At 46.8% G+C, this 18,460-nt stretch overlaps 1 protein-coding gene and 1 long non-coding RNA gene across 4 annotated transcripts in view; one reads left to right on the plus strand and one right to left on the minus strand.

The window, feature by feature from the left end:
• Window positions 1–265: 265 nt before the first annotated feature.
• On the minus strand, window positions 266–12,552 carry LOC126521358 (uncharacterized). The gene is made up of 2 exons (XR_008610358.1): window positions 11,873–12,552; window positions 266–992 (listed from the first exon to the last, which is right to left on the minus strand). It is a non-coding gene; the product is annotated as an uncharacterized lncRNA (long non-coding RNA).
• Window positions 10,684–18,460, plus strand: part of LOC126521346 (lysine-specific demethylase 5A-like) — a 69,084-nt gene continuing 61,307 nt past the window's right edge. The window contains exons 1-5 of one of the 3 annotated variants that reach the window (XM_050170023.3): window positions 10,684–11,370; window positions 13,186–13,352; window positions 14,720–14,797; window positions 15,631–15,690; window positions 15,950–16,012. In XM_050170023.3, the coding sequence (XP_050025980.1) occupies window positions 13,203–13,352; window positions 14,720–14,797; window positions 15,631–15,690; window positions 15,950–16,012 (351 nt within the window). In that variant the 5' untranslated portion in view covers window positions 10,684–11,370; window positions 13,186–13,202. Of the gene's footprint in view, window positions 11,371–12,692; window positions 12,792–13,100; window positions 13,353–14,719; window positions 14,798–15,630; window positions 15,691–15,949; window positions 16,013–18,460 lie in introns of those variants that run through there. The other 2 variants (XM_050170024.3, XM_050170026.2) reach the window with 2 other exon arrangements.

Here is an 18,460-nt window from a genome sequence, read left to right on the forward strand (position 1 = left end):
TTTGCAGAGAAATTAGAAGAAATCAGTAATTATATTTTATCCTGGCAAAATAGGTAGTTCAAGGGGATGTAGGTTAACAAAATTTGTTGCGAATTAGCGCTTGTCCAGTGTATATCTTCTGTTATGTCTAAGTGCGCTTACCAGCATTCAGTTCCCAAGTTTAAGGGGAGTTTTTGCCGGCACAGCTCTAGTGCTTATCATTAGTTCTACAGTGTGCCATCTGCAATCACCTTGGCGTGGCGCGTGCTTTGAAAAACCACACGGAGAGAGAGAGAATGAACCTTTATTTGAAGCAGTGACTTGTCAGTCGAGGTGGGAGGGTCCCTCATTCCAGGAACCATCTGGCTTGGATCGCCCTCCGGGCCCGGGCGACGAGTTCACGCTGGTCGACCAGGTCCGGCTTGGAGATCGCAGCCTCCTACGTTTCAGCGACGAGGTTTGGGTCTGCGTCTGTTGCTACTAGTTGTGTCGCTGTGATGCTTGCTCGGGTGTTCTTGCATTGCAGTAGGAGGTGCGCCAGGGTGTCTGGCACGTTGCAGTGCGGACAGGTGTAGCTGTATAGCGTCGGGTGGAAATGATGCAGTAAGCTTCCGTGGGTAAAGGTATTGCTCTGGAGTCGCCTGTAGTCGGTGCCTTCGTTTCTCGTTAGTTTTGGATAAGGCGGAGGGTATACCCTGAGTCCAAGCCGATAGTGCTGCAGTAGTATTTGGTAGGTTAGCGGTATTGTTTCCGTTTCCTCCGTTGATTTGGGTGGGTGGGACATGTCTAGAATCTCGTGCGGGGAGGCCCGGTTGACGCTTGCGCGGGCCGCGGTGTGTGCCGCTTCATTCTCCTCGAGTACCTCGTGTCCCGCAACCCACATGATGCAGGTGTAGGGGGGAGGAGTGTCGCCACGTTTCAGTATGTTTATCGCTTTGATGGAGATCCTGCCCTTCATGTAGTTGCGTACCGCTGCTTGAGAGTTGGTGAAGACCACTCTGGCATCTTCAGCACTGGAAATTTCAAATACCATAACTATTAAAAAGACGCCTTGTTTCAACAGTCTAACCAGCTTTGGAAGTGCCTCAGATGGCATATGTTACTTGAAGTGTGAAGTGTTCATTATGTTTTGGACTATGCTTAAGTCTAAAAGGAAAGAAAAAAAGAAGGCCAGTGTAGTTTGTTGCTCGTATGATGTATAATATATGATCGAACTTAAGCAGCGACACATTGAAAAAGTACATTTCGCAGAAAGCAATAGAAGCCGAGAATTTTGCGAAATGTTCTCCTGCAACATGCTAAAAGTCAGCACATTCTGATGCACTGTGACTGAATCACTAAAAATTGAAGAGATCAGTAGACCTACTGATAAATCAGCTGCTGTGGTAACACTGGAAACACACACACACACACACACACACACACACACACACACACACACACACACACACACACACACACACACACACACACACACACACACACACACACACACACACACACACACACACACACACACACACACACACACACACGCACACACACACGCACGCACACACAATTGCGCGCAAGTTAGCGAGGCAGGTCGCCATTCTAACATTACTAAAAATGAATTTTTTTTCTGCTCGTTCACAGGTTCTCGACCTGAGCTTGCTTCTTGAAGCGGCGTTCTCAAACTTCGACGTGAAAAATACGAGTCGACAAACCTTGAATGATGAACACACAAAAAAAGTTAATTTATTGATACCGTACAAACTCGTGTAAGGGCCGCACTTTCTTTCACAGTTTTGACGAGGTACGACTCTTCCACGGGACGGAACCATTTGGTCAAAATGGTGGCGGCGCAGCCGGCGACTTGTGCACATCCCGAATTTTGTGCGCACACTGGTTCTGGCCATCTAGTAGCGACACGGGGAAGTACGCAGCGCGCGAAAATTCACCAATGCGCGCTCGGCATAGGAGCATCGAACGTGATTGCTTTTCCGGTGGAAATTTTTTCCCACTATATTGGCCTGCCAAGGTGGGGATGCGGCCCTTACACTGGTGCAGTCTTTACACAAGTCTATACGGTATATAAGAGACCCTTGACGTTACAATGCGACACGAAGAAGCAAGGAAGGAAAATCATGAAACTGATGTTTCCCCGTAGCTTGGACCTCAGGTGGGTCCGGTAATTACACCAATAGAAGCATCCACTTAGGGGGCGGCTCTTTGTTTCAAGGCCTCAGACAACGTTGTATTGACGGTCGCGTGCTCCCGCAGTTCGCGCCAAACGGGAAGAGTAAGTACACGGCAATCAAATGAAAAATAAAACTGTAGAGATATATCCAGGAACCACAAAATGCCACAGAGCGAAGTTACAATGGAAGCGTCTGCTATCGCGTCTTTTTTTTCTCCGACTCTTCTCTTGCTTCTATTGGATTGCCCTGCGCACCCCCGTAGCTTGACCCTTCGCATGCTACGTAGTCTGTGCCACTGAGCACGCTAGCTGACTCGCGATAATTTTTGAGATGTGGGAACCGCAGCCCACTCCTATGAGGACTCTGGTCAGACTGGAAGAACAACAAACTGAAAAGAAGTGAAAAAAAATGCAGCAGATCCAACGCGAGTTGGAATCTACATACAGCGAAGCTTTATGTGAATGCACAAAGAGTCGAAACACGAGTTTGTGTTTATTGAATGTCCGCACAAAGTGCCACGGAAGGCTTTATTGAGCGTTGTATAGAGAGGCTAATGCAACGGCGCCGCCGCTACCGCAGATGCGCGAAAGCCAGATTTCTAAGAGGGGGTTATTCCAATAGCAATTGTATGGACACTCCAGACTCATTTCTGCCGTCATCGTCGCCGTGACGTTACGTATAAATTTCAAGGGCGATGACACCGTCGCCGCCCGTGGTGTGCTGTATGTGCGAGCGAAAGCGTGCAAGGGTGAGCCGACAACCGCGGCTCAATGTCGCTTGCACAAGGGAGGAAAGCGGGGAGGAAGCGCGGCGCCGGCTTCCATCGCGCTCAAGCAAAGGGGGGAGGGGGGCGGGGGCGGAAAGGAGGTAGGGGGCGTTGTACTTCGGCAGCAACTAGTGTTCCTGTATATGCTCCCGCAGGGAGCAGAGTTGCGCATAGGTCCACCGCCGTGATCCAGCTCTGCAGCGAAGCCACTCCTCGCGCGCGCAGGAGTTAAATGCCGCGCGGTATTCCGCCTTTTTCTCTACTGGTCGCGAGCTACAAGCGCCAATTGTTCGCAGGCGCTTAGCAAAGGGCACTTAATACAGGCTACGCTCGAACGAGTCATTCGTGCAGCCGGAGGGGGTGGGCTTCCAACCAACCAAAACTTTGTATGTACCTATGTAAACACGCATATACAAACACACACACGAACGTACAAATAGGTGGTAGGACCGCTTTCGATTCCCCAAAATAAAATACTCCCGTGGCTCGAACAGCTCCAAAGTTCGCTCGCAAACGCGCAGTACGTTGCCACAAAAAGCGGTGCAATGACTTTCAGCATGCATATGAAGTTGTCTTATCATGGTCAGAAAGCAAGAAATGTTTTAAAGAGTGTTTAAAACTTCACACACGTAAGGTGGACACTTAGCGCATTTTGGCTCCCGAAACCAGCCTATTAATGACCGTCGCCAAGAGAGCTATCGTGCCTGCAGTTATGTCAGTGACCGTTAACAGAGCGCCATTTATCACTAACCATCGTTCACAACAGCTGCACGTTTTCGATACATGCGGTGCAGACACAGATTTAAGCGCATTTCAAATGTTGACATGCGCACATTTTAAGCAAAGCTTACTTTTATTTACCATTACTATTTAGTAGTACTTACTATTTAGTAGCAGCAAATCTGCAAGTAGAAAAAGATTCAAGATGCAAGAGCTTCTAGCTGCTCCTCTGAACGCACGATCGACGGTCCACTGATTGCAATGGCGATGGTACTGACGGAAACGACGAGTTCGCATGAGTCGGCGATGCGCCCGTAAAGTTGGCTTCGCAGCGGCGCGGATTTTTCGCGCTCGGCCAATAGCGGTGCGAGCGGCGCCGGAAAAGTTATGCGCAACTCTGCTCCCTGCGGGAGCATATACAGGAACACTAGCCTGCGCGAGCTGCTGCCGCCGCCTGCCGCCGACTGTCGCGACGACGGTACCATCTTCCGTCTCCACGGCACACACGTTTGCACACTCGGCCTGCTCTGCCATGGGTAACGCGTAGGGCAAGACGCCCACATAGCCATTCTTTGCGTTAATCGCAACGCCACCGGCTCGCGAGTCAACGCTCTTGTTGCACATTATTCCGGTGCATCCGTCCACTTGTAGGAGCATGCACGTCCATACAGGTCTCCGACAGGCAGAGGATAGGAATGTCTCGAAGCACGGCGTCGTGCGTTATGTCGGCGAAGTGCAGGCGCAGCGAACGCTTGTTTAAGGCGGCAAGTGCGAACGAACGCGGAATTGGCTCAATTGTTCGGTGCAGAATTTGTTGAGCGAACTACGCGCATCCTGCCCATAGCAAGTCCAAAGAGCAACTGCTGATAACGTCGATAGGGCGATGACTACGTAAGAGGAAAACGAGAATACGTAGACTACTATATATTCGTAGGGGAAAATTTCTCAATGCGACTCGACAGACGGACGCAATAATTTTCAGAACCCATAGCCATACACAACTTCGCTGTAAAACAAAAATGTCGTCGACGAGTCAACAGCATGCAGAAACTGTTGACTCGTCGACGATTTTTTTTTGATTTACACACACACACACACACACACACACACACACACACACACACACACACACACACACACACACACACACACACACACATATATATATATATATATATATATATATATATATATATATATATATATATATATACACACACAGTGAAGCATAGAATCACAGAATCCGGTACAGGAATAGTTCGAAGAAGCACCTAGGACACAATAACAGAACTTTACTGACGTTTCGGCAGGGGTACGGCCTTGATCAAGAGTGCGATTGCAAGCACACCGAATTCAATTTATACATTTCTATCCGTAAAAAAAAAAAGAAAGAAGCGAGAGAGGGAGTAAACTCTCTCTCCGTCCGCGCGAGCATGACTATAACAAGATTGAATGTATATCACACGGTTTGATTCTGCCCAGCATCGGATAAATTTCAAATTATCTTAGAACGCAGCTCTTAGGCGCCCGTTCCTGCGGCATGCGTCGGCGAAACTAAAACCCCTCAATTTTTCAAAAGTAGCGCCATTCTTAGATCTTTCCGCCACCCCGCTCACCCTGGCGCGTCCTCCTCCACGCTTCCTGTCGCCCCAGCCTCCTCCGCTCCCCCATTGGCCAATCTGTGTCACGTGGAAGCAGGCGCCGCGCTTTTGTATATTTTTATCGTTCCAGCGCGCGCCGACCTCCATTGTTGGGCCTGCGCGACGAAAGTACGGCCGGCGGACTGACGGAGTGCGTTAGCGTAATAGAATGTGTAGGGCCGAGAACTTAATTGCGATGCCATGCTGCTACGCCTTCGGTTGCCGCAACAGACACAGCGAGGGCAAAAAGCTTTTTGCTTTGCCGTCCGGCGGGCGCAACGCAAAAAGAAGTGTGGATTCGCAGGATCGGGCGGGCTGACTTCGAGGAAGTGGCAAAGAACGCGCGGCGTAGTGAAGTAAGGGCCACGTCTACTCACAACCTCTCATTTCGAGCCTAGTTCACGCCTTCCGCTTCGAAAAAGTGTGTGTTCATGCTCTGCGTGGTTTTCAGCGCGTTGTTTGACTTTTTTTTTTTCGAATGTGCTCTCATTGTTTCATGTAGTTTCGTCTTGCGGTGAAATGCACGCATCTGCAGCTGGCCTGTGACATAAAAGCGAATTTATTCAGGGTGTGTTTTGAGCTCCACCAGAAGTTGGCACATTTTTGACGCTTTTGCAAGGCTCAATATGACTTACGATGCAGTCTTTTAGCTTCGAATGTACGCCCGCATGTATTGATTTGGTTTGTGGTGATTAACGTTTTTAACGTTCCGAAGCGACTAAAGCTAGGATGCAGGTCATAGTGGATGGCTCCGGATAACTTTATCTAGCTCGCCTGGGGATGTTTAACGTGCACGTTGATCGTAGAGTCGTGCGTGGGCCGGTAAATTCCTCGCTGGCGTTTCATAATACTCGCGCGGGCGCGCTAGCGCTGCTTTAGAAGTTGGCGCCTCGGCGCGATTGTATTTCTTCAATAAATTTTATTTACTAGTTGTAACACCTTGTCATTATTTCGTATTATTGACGGCGCCTCCAGGGCACCAAAGCGGCAACGGGAACACCAAAGCTAGAACCAGGGCTGGATGGGGCTCGCCGAAGCCTGTGCATGCCAAGGGGGTATAAGATTGCGGACAGCCAATTTTGTATGCGAACACTCCCTGCGACGCCTGCATTATTGTAATGTTACGTGCTCTTCAGAGGCCTCCGTTAGCCATTACATGTGCCCTCCTGGAGCAGTACTTGTAAAAAAAAACAATATATCGTCACGATTACCAAAGCACCCCGCAATGAAAAAAACGGCCCTGTTGCCAGACATTGCTGACCGCACACGGCCATTCCGGCTGTGAGCGGTCAGCAATCTCTCACGCGCCGGCCGAACAAAAGTATCCTGCAGGTACATAAATGAACCTACGAAACCACGTACACGTACTTTCACGCTGTCAACACCTGAAACTTTAGTAATTACGCGCGTGTTTGAGTACACCGCATGCTTGCGTCGTGTTTCAGCAACACGAACTCTCAACGCCGCGCGCTTTACGCCTTAAATACGCCTGGAATAATGGTCCTTTTCTCTATTTCTTCCGCAATTCCAACACGAAATTCTAAAGGCCAGTTACCGACTGACGAAGAAAGATCTCGATTGAAAAAACTGCTCCGCAGGGCTCGAACGAACTTTTCGGCGGATTTCCTCCCGTAGCGTGTTAGCCGTCGTCTGCTACGGCAGGCCCACCACCGGCGGCGCCACCGTCGAGGCCGCGCCGAGCGGAGGAGGAGGGAAGTGAATGGCGCTACTTTGGGAGATTGAGGGGCTTTAGGCGAAACAGCGAATGAGCACAGCGAAAGATGAAAGAGCGAACGCGGAGCGCAGCGAGGGACGAAAGACGCCAGGAGAAAAGCGGAGGAGGAGGGTGCAGTGGAACCATGAGACGGAAAGCGGATGAGGGTATGGCGAAAGCGTAGTGCGGAAACGATGGCTACGCGATGGCGCCAGAGTAGCGCGCATCATCTGGGGGGTCTGTCTGCGGCGGCTGCTGTGAATCGCGCCCGCGCGTAACCCACGCGCTGCCTCTCGCGATCTCCAGTTTGGCGAGGCAGTCTCGCCAAAGTTCGCTCCGTTTACAACGTGCCGCATGAGACAGATTGCCCGCGCCAACCAATATATCGTGAAATGAAAACACTTATAGAGCTGCGCTCAAATTTTGCATCAGGGAGTATCGTAACGGTCGGTTAATTATTTCTTTTTTTTTTGTCATTGAAGAGCGGTACGTACCAAGTTACCCAAGTTGGCGTCAAAGAGGTTCATGATGAGCGGCATATACTCAGTGCCACCTATCCAGTGATCTCTTACATGCCAGCTTTGCTCTCATCCAAAAGCAGATATTCCACATTCATTATACGAATGCCCCGAGGAACCAGGTCCGGAGGGACTCAAAATCTTTGCAGTGTGGGAGGCTGCGGTGACCAGCTTGGACCCTCACATCCACAAGAGGGTCGTACTGAGCGTTTTGGAGGACGCAAGACGCTACCTCACGGAGCTTCAACGCCAGGACAAAATCAGTCCTTAAAGGGGCTGAAGATGTCTGGGCAACCGATCCTACTCTTATAACAATTTTGCCGAAATAAAGTTTTTCATTTATTTATCCAGTGATCTATGTTGGTCCGACGATTGGTTTCTAACGCCGTTCTCACAGCACAGCAGCCCGATGCTATGGTGTACTGTAATTTGGCAATGTGATGTCTGTACAGCAAAACAATGGGAGAAACGAGGTCGCTTCTGCGATGAGGCCACCAGAGGGGCGCTGCGATCGAGCAGTGTGCCTAGCGCGCGACATTCAAATATGTTGTGCAAAACTATCTGTATTTATAAGCTAATACGCTCTCAAAACACAATTTAAATTATTATAATTTGCCAAAAATAAATAACACAGGCTGTTAGGATACAGCAATAACGCCGTCTAAGTTGTGGGGGTGTCGCCCGTTCTGTTGGGACAAAGGAACAGCAACACAGTAGTGCAGACAATCACAAGGGCATTTATTGCACCTTTATACACTAATTCCTGCTGGCAGACTCACAACACACAAAACATACCGATGGGCGCGCGACAAATCTAGGAAGTATGACTCACCGAGACCGGATAGCGAGCGAATATGTTCGCCCCCATGCTGGACACCAAAGCCTGGTCGCTCGCGTGTACGGTCACGCGAACGATTATATTCGTCTATTCCGGCGTAGGCCTCGCGATACGGTCTCGCAGAAGCATGTATCGGTGTACGCGCGGAACGTCCGCGCCGCTGCCGATCCCGCGCCAGAGCAACAGCCATCTCCTTTTTGATCCCAAGTAACCCCGCCATTAGGTGGCGTTAGCAGCGCAACACTCGCGCCATCTCTCCTACTACCCTGCAACCAAATTGGCTTTAAGCAGACCAACCGCCGCCGTCAAGCCACGCGGAGAAGCTGGATTACAGAAGACGGGAGCTATGCGGGAAAAACATCAGGGGACGCGTGAGAGTCGTGCATGCCCATAAAGCTTGCACGCTTCCAATCACAAATCATGTAGAGTTCATGATCGTCTGCTCAGCGTTTCGGTTGCACAAGAGACACAAAACACTAGCCTGCTTGTTCCGTTCGGGAAGCACTCACATATTTTCATTAAAGTATTTCGGAACACACGAGGATGAGAAGCCCGGAAGAAGCACCTGCCTGGTGGGTTGCACAGGATTCCTGTGCATCAACCAGAAAAGCAGTCGGAATGTTTCACCGAAGAAATAATAATAATAATAATAATGCTCTGTGACGAATGCAGCCGTCATTGTTTGAACATTTCGCTCCGCAAAAGGGCGCCGAAGGGCAAGAATACAACCAATGTTCCCAATCTGAAGAAGCCTGGAGTTCTAATCGTTGTGCAGGAAACGCGATGCATAGAAAAGAATGCTTTTACACACCCAGCGCTTGCCGTGCAGATAAAGAATGTGCTAACGCAGCAGGAAAGACCGCAGCAAAAAAATTGGAGGACGCTTAAGCTTCGCCTTCAAGAGTGGAACGCGACAGCGTTCCCGTCGACCCGCCAAGGAGTGTCGATGGGCTACGGCGCAGCGACTACGCGCCCCGATCGGACGCGGTGAGCGTCGAGCAACGCAGCGTTCGGCGCGGCAACGAAATGTGCGCCTGAGCAAGCGACGCACGCCTGAGCCTTAGAAACAGCTCGTTTCTAAGTTCCCACGTCCATGTAGTCTTAGGTATTTATGTATCTATACAAGATCTAACCCAAGGAGTGTTAACCAGCGCAAGACTTCCACCACAAAAACAAAGTTTGTATTACCGATCTGGTTTCTGCATGGCGTCAAAAACCTTGTCGCTGTCCTACTTGGGATGATTATAATTTGTGATACTTTGTTCATTAGGTGGAGAACGGTAACCCGATTTGAACAGTCGGTTGTTGCGAAACATTCGCTTAGCTTTGATATTCGAAAATACCAAATAGTTCATTTCCGAATACGAATAAAACCATTACAATTAATTACACTTAATTATTACACACCAATTGTATATATTCGAAACTTCGATATTCGCCTATCCTATAGTAAATACATTACTAAAGCTAAAGCCCTTGATACCTTGTTGGTAAATCCACTGTTTTCCTTCAGCTGCACAAACATTAGACCAACAGGACACCGTCCAGGTACTTCACGCTAGCTTATATTAGAGTGTTTCAAAACACCTACATTCATAAAATCTACTCCCCAGTTATAGCGAGAGTTTTAGCGACTTTTATGTATCACTTCAGTGACACGCTTCCTAAAATGTTGGCAACACTAGGCTGTAATGGTTCATAATGTACGATTGAAAACCAGATCTGTCGACGACAAAGATAACTTTCACTGACGCATTTTTCAGTCTTCTTTATTGCAATGGCAATCGGGTAAACCGCAAGGGAGGCGAACTTTACAGTATACGTGCCACCTGGGCCCGCTCCGACTATGCATTCTCCGCCCAGTCGTGAACATGAACTTCCGCATAACCTCCAATGAACATTTTCCAACAAATCAACGTGTCATCGTTTACTGGCCTTTGGCCGCTAAAGCGGCATCTACCTGACCTCCCTCCCACTCGCGCTGCGCGCCGGCTCGCTCCGCTCCCTTTGGAAGGAGCCTTCCGTGTCGGGCTTTGTGGTAAAGCACACGAAAAACGAACATCTGCTGCAGAAGTCAAAGGGGAAATTACGCACAAATTTTTCAATGCGGGCAGAGTAGCGGCGGCAGAGCGATCCCAGGTGGCACGTACTGCAAAGATCGCTTTCCAATATATATATATATATATATATATATATATATATATATATATATATATATATATATATATATATATATATAGAGAGAGAGAGAGAGAGAGAGAGAGAGAGACTTGCCCCCCCCCCCCCCCCAACCACTCGAAATATAGTTGGTGCGGCGCTGAGCCGATCTACAGACTACACGCGGCGAGCCGACTTTTTAAGCGAGAACAAGCGAAGGGAACGGCTTACGGACGGTGAGTGAAGTGAGAAAGGGACGCAGCAACGCATGTGGGGAGGGGATGCTGCTTCACGGAAAATTGGCGCCGGGCCGCGCTCGCTCAAGGGCTGTGCAAGATAGCGCCAACGTTTCCTTTCTAGCTCCCAACGAACCACTTCTCTCTCTAGCAAAGACGGGCTGCGTTACGTCATGCTTTTATTCTTCCCTTCTTCCATGGGGACAGCGCCGGCCTCACATTCCCGACTACATTCCTTCATCCGTGCCAGAACACAATTATGGAATAAAGGAACAATGGTTCCTGACAAAATAGCTTTTCTTCTTCCTCCGCGACAATGAGTAAATAAAATCTGAACGTGTTGCACAACATGCATCGATCGGAGTGCGTTATTTATTCTCAAACAAGATCGAAAACTCAGCGTGAAAAACCGCACTCCTCAACGTTTTCCAGACGTGAGATGATCCAGCGCTTTTCTCAAACGATTTCTAATTTGCGAAGTTAGAGCGAGCTTCCCGCACACAGCAACGCAATCCTCAAAGACGTCACTGGCATCGCCCCCTCGCGTTCGCTGTATGTGCGGCTGCGTCATCGCTTCATGCACACGCCATCAAAGCCACTGTTACAACACCCTCTGCAACAGGTAACCACTGCTTCCATTAGGGGCATCGCACGCTGGTACATTGATAAGCGCGCTTATCCCTTTCCCGCATGCGCAGACGGCACCTGGCAAGGGCGACGAAGAACTGTAACGCAAGGGTTAACGTAATGCGACATCCACGTGGGTAAATCGTTTTATCTTTAGCAGCCACAGCCATCCAACCAGGGCCGCGACATATGTTGGAACGCTTCTAGTCCTTTTTCTCGGAACGTTGGAACCGACAATTAAACAATTAAAAGGCAAATAACAGGTGCTATGAAGCAGGAATAGCCGACGGCGCTCCCAATGCGCTCGCCGAGACGTGCTCCGAAAACTTTTCCCCATTAAATCTTTTGGTCCCAGCCCAGGCAGTCAATTGCAAAGTGCTAGCACACTGGAGACAGGCTTCTGGACTAGGCACACATTATGTGGGGCTGCACCTCAGCTGCACCATATAGGCTGCACTGTCATCGCCGATAAACAAGAGGTCATGAGGCCACCCTACCTTCGGCCCTGGGAGCTTGGACGCCGACATCTTGCTAGTCGCGCTGAAGCACAGAATACTAGCACACGCTGGAGGGCAGTTTGCGAGGCACTGCTGCGATTCGTACGCAGCACTTTGGTGGTAGCTTGCTCAGTTTTTAACTCTGGTGGAACAATTTGCACGGTGTTTTACTATATTTAAAATGAACCATTAAATATATCCAACACCTCATGTTTCAAGTCAGTTTTGGGGCAGCGGCTTGACAGCATTCCCTTAATTTTGACCCTCTCATCTGAATTTAATGAGAAACTTGTGTTACAAAGCAAACAAGACAATCGCCATTTCGCAACGGAGGCAGTCAGGGCGGCTCCCTTCAACGATTTCCGCTTACCATCCGTTCAGTCTCCTAGTTTTGTCTGTCTGAATATCGGTGAGCAACATGTACCGGAATGAGATACGACACTAGGTCTAAAAATAAATTGAGCACAACTAGTTATTATAAATGTTTTACAAGCTGCGCAATGCAGTAGAGCCTTATTAAAAAAAAAAAGAATTAATCCACGCTGCACTGTCAGTTGTACAATATAAGGTCTAATGAAACGCAGTAACATTGATCTGTGCGGCCGCGGATGCCCGCGACACATCCGCGATAATAGAGGCCCCGAGAAACGGCTTTCTAGACGTCGTTGATCCACTAGCACATAGGTAAACACGAAGAAGTGCGCTGTAAGATAAGAAAAATTCTGATTGGTGAAGTGAGACAAAAGCCCAGCAGAGCTGCGCAAATACAGTACGCGAACAAGCACACCGTCACGAACGCCAGGACCGTAGGACACGCAGTGGCATGGCAGTGGACGATTCCTGTACCAAGTCCGTGGGCTTGCGAATGGATTCTTCACATTGATCGAAAGCTTGGGCTTGTATCACATCGTAAATTTGGGTAATTTTCCTATCACTTCTGTGCACGCAAAGCAGCGTAAGCTTAAAAACTTTAGAATGTTTCTAGAGACGCGATTGTTCTCCGATTGCAGCAGCACGAAAGCGAAGAGTTCGCACGCACAAGTGTTATTCCGCGTTCTTCTATCGCGTTGCGCATTTTGCACGGTGTTTTACGTTCTATACATAAGAAAAATGCGCATTTTATTAGCCTGTTAATTGATTGTGTCTTGCTAAAAAAAAACAGCACGGAATCTACCATCTGTATGATCACACTTTAGATCTACTTTCTCTCGCGGAGCGGACCGCCGCGAGTCACTCGTGCGTGAGAAGAAAATGGACAGACGTGGACATGTCTCGTAGTGAAGTAAATAATCGCGTATTCTCTTTCTCCTAAGGACAACGTGCCCGGAAAATGACGAACCCTGACGGTGAATTCGTTCCTCCACCGGAGGCACCGGTGTTTGAGCCGACGCCCGAAGAGTTTAAGGACCCCATGGCATACATAGCGAAAATTCGACCCATCGCGGAACAGACTGGGATTTGCAAAATCAGGCCACCCCCGGTTAGTACTTGAACATTACTATGTTTCCACACTTTCGTCTGACGATCCATGGTTCTGTCAACACATTTTGTGCTGTCTTACCAAACAGACCCGTTTGCGACGCCTGTAAATATGAACTCTATGCCATTGAGACGCATTATCAAATACGAACATGGCGTCTTTTGTTTTCATGCGGGGATTTAAATCCCCGAAGGCGTGTTGCCCGCGGTGACACGGGTAGAGCTGAGAGACACTCTGCGGCTCAGCCAGGCTTCTGTATTTAATGCAGGCTCATTGGCGTTTGTTGAACGAAAAGAAATCTGGTGCGCGAAAGCGAGCCGAGGAAGTAAACCTTTCCTTTCATGCACGCTACCAGGTGTGCACATTAGCCGACAGGGGGTACATTTCCTATATGGGTGTGTGGCTCAGGACGTGCGGTATTCTAGGCTCTCATTTTGTATTGCCCGACACCTATTCAAAGGAATGACCAGGTCTCCCTGTCGACCTTCCGCTGTGAGAAGCAAGCGTCGCAAGCAGAAAAAAAGAAGTGCTCATTTTGCTAGCTGAAGCTAAAGCTGGTTCCACAACTTCAGCACTGCGGGCAATTGTTATTTGCTCGAATTAGACGTGGTAGCTCAGTTTTCAGTAAACGCAACTCCCTCGGGTCAAGAAAAGTTGCAGCTTTCGCTTCCAGCCTAGTATGACCACGGATTGCATTTTTTTTTTTTCTTCAACATGTCGGACTTGTAAAATGGCGTCAGCGTACTGCGTCGGCTGGCTGGGATGCCTCCTCTCTCATTTCTCATTGGTCGAGGACGCCCGTCGGAGTGGGGCACTTCGGGGGGCAGACCGTAGATCATCGCTTTCTGTTTGCGTTTGGTATCGCATCATAATCGCTTCTTGACGCCACTCCAAAGCGTTCTGTTGCGCGTTCCGAGTCGAACGATTCGCGCAAAGCCCCCCATTCCATATTTTAATGTCGCCCCTGCCACTACCTCGCAAAGACCAGTGCGTGACGTCCGCGCACTGGAGAAGAAAAAAGAACAACAATGAAAACAAACGAGCATAAAATACACGCATAAACGCATACGCTGTCGAAGGTTAAGCGCCAGTCTGCGTTGTTAAATTTGCAGCTGTTTAAATTCTTGGTAGTGTCATTAACTACATTACCAAAACGAATAATAGATGCCACATTTCATCACCCTTTAACCTGGGATAAAATTATATTGGCGAGGGTTCTTATCTGAAATAACATGATTTCCTCTTGAAAGATAGGAAAAGTGACACACCGTAGAACTTAGTGCACAAATGTTGAATAGCGTTTGAATGCATCTTACAATAACCCTGCTGTCCACTGAAGCTTGCTTCTGCACACCTACTTCCTCTAGGACTGGCAGCCACCATTTGCAGTGGATGTGGAGAACTTCAAGTTCACCCCAAGGGTGCAGCGTCTAAACGAACTAGAAGTGAGTCTTCGTGGTAGATTCAGCCATATTCCGCACAAGTAAACTAGAACAGTCTGTGTCTCAGAATAATTTTCTTTGCCTGGACCTGGATATGTATTGCCATCTAACATTTATATGCCTTTCTTATTTCATTTGGAGTCTAGTATACGCGCTGTTTTTGTATTGTGCTCGCTCAATTGTTTGCACTCTCACCAAACTGTTTGCTGTCAGAAGTTGCATTTGCAGTATCCAGCGTATTTATGTTAGGTACTGCATGTGTATTTGCATGTGCTGAAACAACACCTCAATAACAGAATCATTTATGCAAACATAGTTAAAGCATGTATTTATGTTCTGGTGTTTGCTGTCAACATCAATATGTTTTCCAGTAGAGTCGTGTCTTTAATTGGATTTTGGCAGCACTGATTTACATGACAAATATAAGTTGCTTGGTATTTTTCTGGTTTACCTGCATGAGAAATCGGTCAATTTTGATCGCACATCTCAAGCTCCTTTATAGAATTCAGTCATAGATGCTACATTTGCATGTCCAATAAAACTTGCTGAAAAAAAATCGGAATTTCTCACCTTGTTCTGAAGCTGCATGCTTGTAGTGTTGCTAACCATACAAGCAATTTGTTAATAGATTTTGGTATAACTCGTATTGTTTATCTGAAACTTAGGTTCTCAGTGTATAGAACTGGTGCCTGAAGAGAATATCTGACAAGCTATTCAGATTGCAGTGTCGTGCATTAATGCTTACGTAACAGACCTCAGTGAATCTCTTGTACATTGCTATTTCATAAGTCGTACCTTTTGTTTCATTTGTTCAATGCCTTTTCCCCATTTTCCAGGCAACTACGAGAATAAAGCTCAACTTTCTAGACCAAATAGCGAAATTTTGGGATCTGCAGGTAAGAAACACTGCTTTTATTATAGTTTACCCTGTCTGTGTAGCAAATTGTAGAGCATTTTTAGGCACTCGCAACTTTTCCTTGTCCCAAGTGCTTTGCCTTTCTCACCAGTTCTCATTAGCATGTTTTTATAAAGTGAGCCAGAACGCAAAAATACTGAAACAGCTAGAGTAGTTGCTGCTACTCTGTACACTTTCTTCTGCATATAGCAATGCTATGCTATGTGGACATTCCTGAACTTTCATTCTCCTTACTGCAGGGGTCAAGACTGAAGATACCCAACATAGAAAAGAAGGCCCTTGACCTCTATAACCTTTATAGAGTGAGTGATCACTCCTTATGTCTTTCTACGTTTTTTGCAATCTTATATGTTTCCTATGCATGGTTAGAAGGCTGCAAATAAGCTGTACTTGAGGGCTGTATTTTGTAGTGACCATTTCACCATGTTTTTTTTTTTTCTCTGTAATAAATGTTGGGTGGTAGTGTATGAGCCAATGATACAAGGGAAAAACAAATGGAACACAAATAATTTCCCAATAATGTCCCTATCCGCTACATTGTGTTGTCTTTTTTCCTTGGTGTATAATACGTTTAGCTGTTCTTGTGCAAAGAAACCCTCGTCTCAACAACAGTTCTTGTGAGTGTAAATGTCAATTTGACTGGAGTATTTAGGTGAATGCAGGTTTTCTGCATAGCCACTGAGCCCTAATAAACATAGCTCATTATTACATATTCCTGATGCGCTAGACATAGTTTTTTGTTAACAGGAGCTAGTCATGTAGCTTCAGTTTAATGTATGTATACCATTCCTGTAGAGGAAAAAAAAAGAATGCATTGCAATATGCAAACAGAAATGAGTGTCACCGCTTGTGGCATTTGTAGCTTACGCCCTACATACATGGACCAGCACCTGTATAATAGGTAATGTTGCTTGTGGAATTGTTGTTTGGTTGTGATAAGAAACAAAGCTTTGCACATTGGTGTGTGCATGTATGTGTGTATTTGAATTGTATGCCTTCATAATTTGGTGTACAATCTGAAATGACTGTTACTACTAGTTGCTGGGCTAGTTATACTTCTTGAAGTGGAAAAGACTTGAAAACATGTTATGAAATGTTTTTCCTGTGCAGTCATTTTCTTACTTGTTTTCTTGTCTTTTCCACAGCCTTAAATCAGTGATTTCAGCAAAAGGATTACTCCCTTAGGGAGTTAGGGGCTTGAAGCCGTGATCAAATTACTCTCAAGCACTCCTTAATTTTTTGAAAAACTGCAATATTGGCAAGCTGACATGGGTGTTAACATAACTGCCCGACTCTCCCCCTTGATGAGCCAAACTACTACAGCTACACCACCTTCACTACTACTACTGTTCTATTACTGCTACTAACTACTACTACCACTACTATTACTAAATCAAGTGGTGGAGCCACCTTAAAGTCCCGAGGGTGGGGTTGCAGTTAATGACTCGGCGCTTACCATTCACCGAGTTTTGGTGCTTCATGTGCTTGTGAATCTGTCACGCTCATGTTACTCACTTGGCAACATTCTGGCAGTTTGAAAGTTTTAGTACACAATGCCTTTGTTTACGCTGTTGTGTATTGAAAGTTGCACCATTTAGGGCCATTTTATGTCTTGTCTTGAATGTGTTGTCGCTTCTCTCAACGTGTGTTTGAACTAGAAACAATTTGTGAACTGATGCACCTGTACCTGAAATGCTGATTTCCATGAACAGAGCTATAAGTACTGGTCTGTTGCATCACATGCAGGCCTTCTATATTGTGGAAGCCCATCTGTAAAGCTATGGGCACGAATAATGGAACTTAAATAGAGGCTAAAATTGAGCAAACTGAAGTATGAGAGAGTCGGGTAGTTTTTTGTCAAAAGGGGAAATGAGGTACCTCGTAATAGCTTTCTTTGTTGTGGGATGTTGGATAATTTAAAAGTAATCTTGCTCATACATGAAATGAATGGAGAGGGATGGGGGGAGGATGAGACACAAAGCATTTGGCAAAGCATTAGAGCCACTTTGTACATGTGACTTCGTCACCAGGCCTTGCCATGGAGCGCTTGTAGCGCACTCGGAGCTCCCAAGCTCAGGAGAGTAGGGAATAGTGTCCCTGTTAATATATTGTTCCTTTGAAGCAGTGAAGGTTATGTATCCCCTTAAATTGCCCATCCCCAATTCACTGGTATTACTGGTTATGTGATCACTGTCAACTTTTGACAAAGTCTGTTTCCTCCCAATTTCTTCTTTAACCTTTCGCACACGTGTGCGTGCATGCATTTGTGTAAAGCACTGGATATTGGTTTCTTTAAGCAAAGAAATGCTGTTTATATTGTAAATGGGGCCGGCACCTCTTTGTGAAAATTTTAAGACTTTTTTTCTGTACCACCTCCATTTTCCTTGCACCTCGAACTTTTCATGTTATTAGTCCAAAATATGGACTTCTTTTACAAAGAATGGAACTGAAAAAAAATTAGAAACACAATGAAATATGGGAAGACTGAAATTTTTTATTTGCTTTACCATGACAAAGTTGGTCTTATTAAGACACTGTATGTTAAACCAGCCTCTGAATGTCTTATGTGTCCACATAATTCTTAATTATTTTGACTTGTAAATTTATATAGCACTTATATTTTCATAAGCTCATCTTTTCTCAGAATGATACCAGACAGTTATTAGGATTTATATATCTGTCGAGGAATCGATCGTAACCGTTTTGTTATTGTGTTAGTTTATCAATTGTGTAACGGTGCATATGATTGT

Source organism: Dermacentor andersoni, chromosome 6, assembly GCF_023375885.2.
Source record: "Dermacentor andersoni chromosome 6, qqDerAnde1_hic_scaffold, whole genome shotgun sequence".
NCBI classification, from domain to species: Eukaryota; Metazoa; Arthropoda; class Arachnida; order Ixodida; family Ixodidae; genus Dermacentor; species Dermacentor andersoni.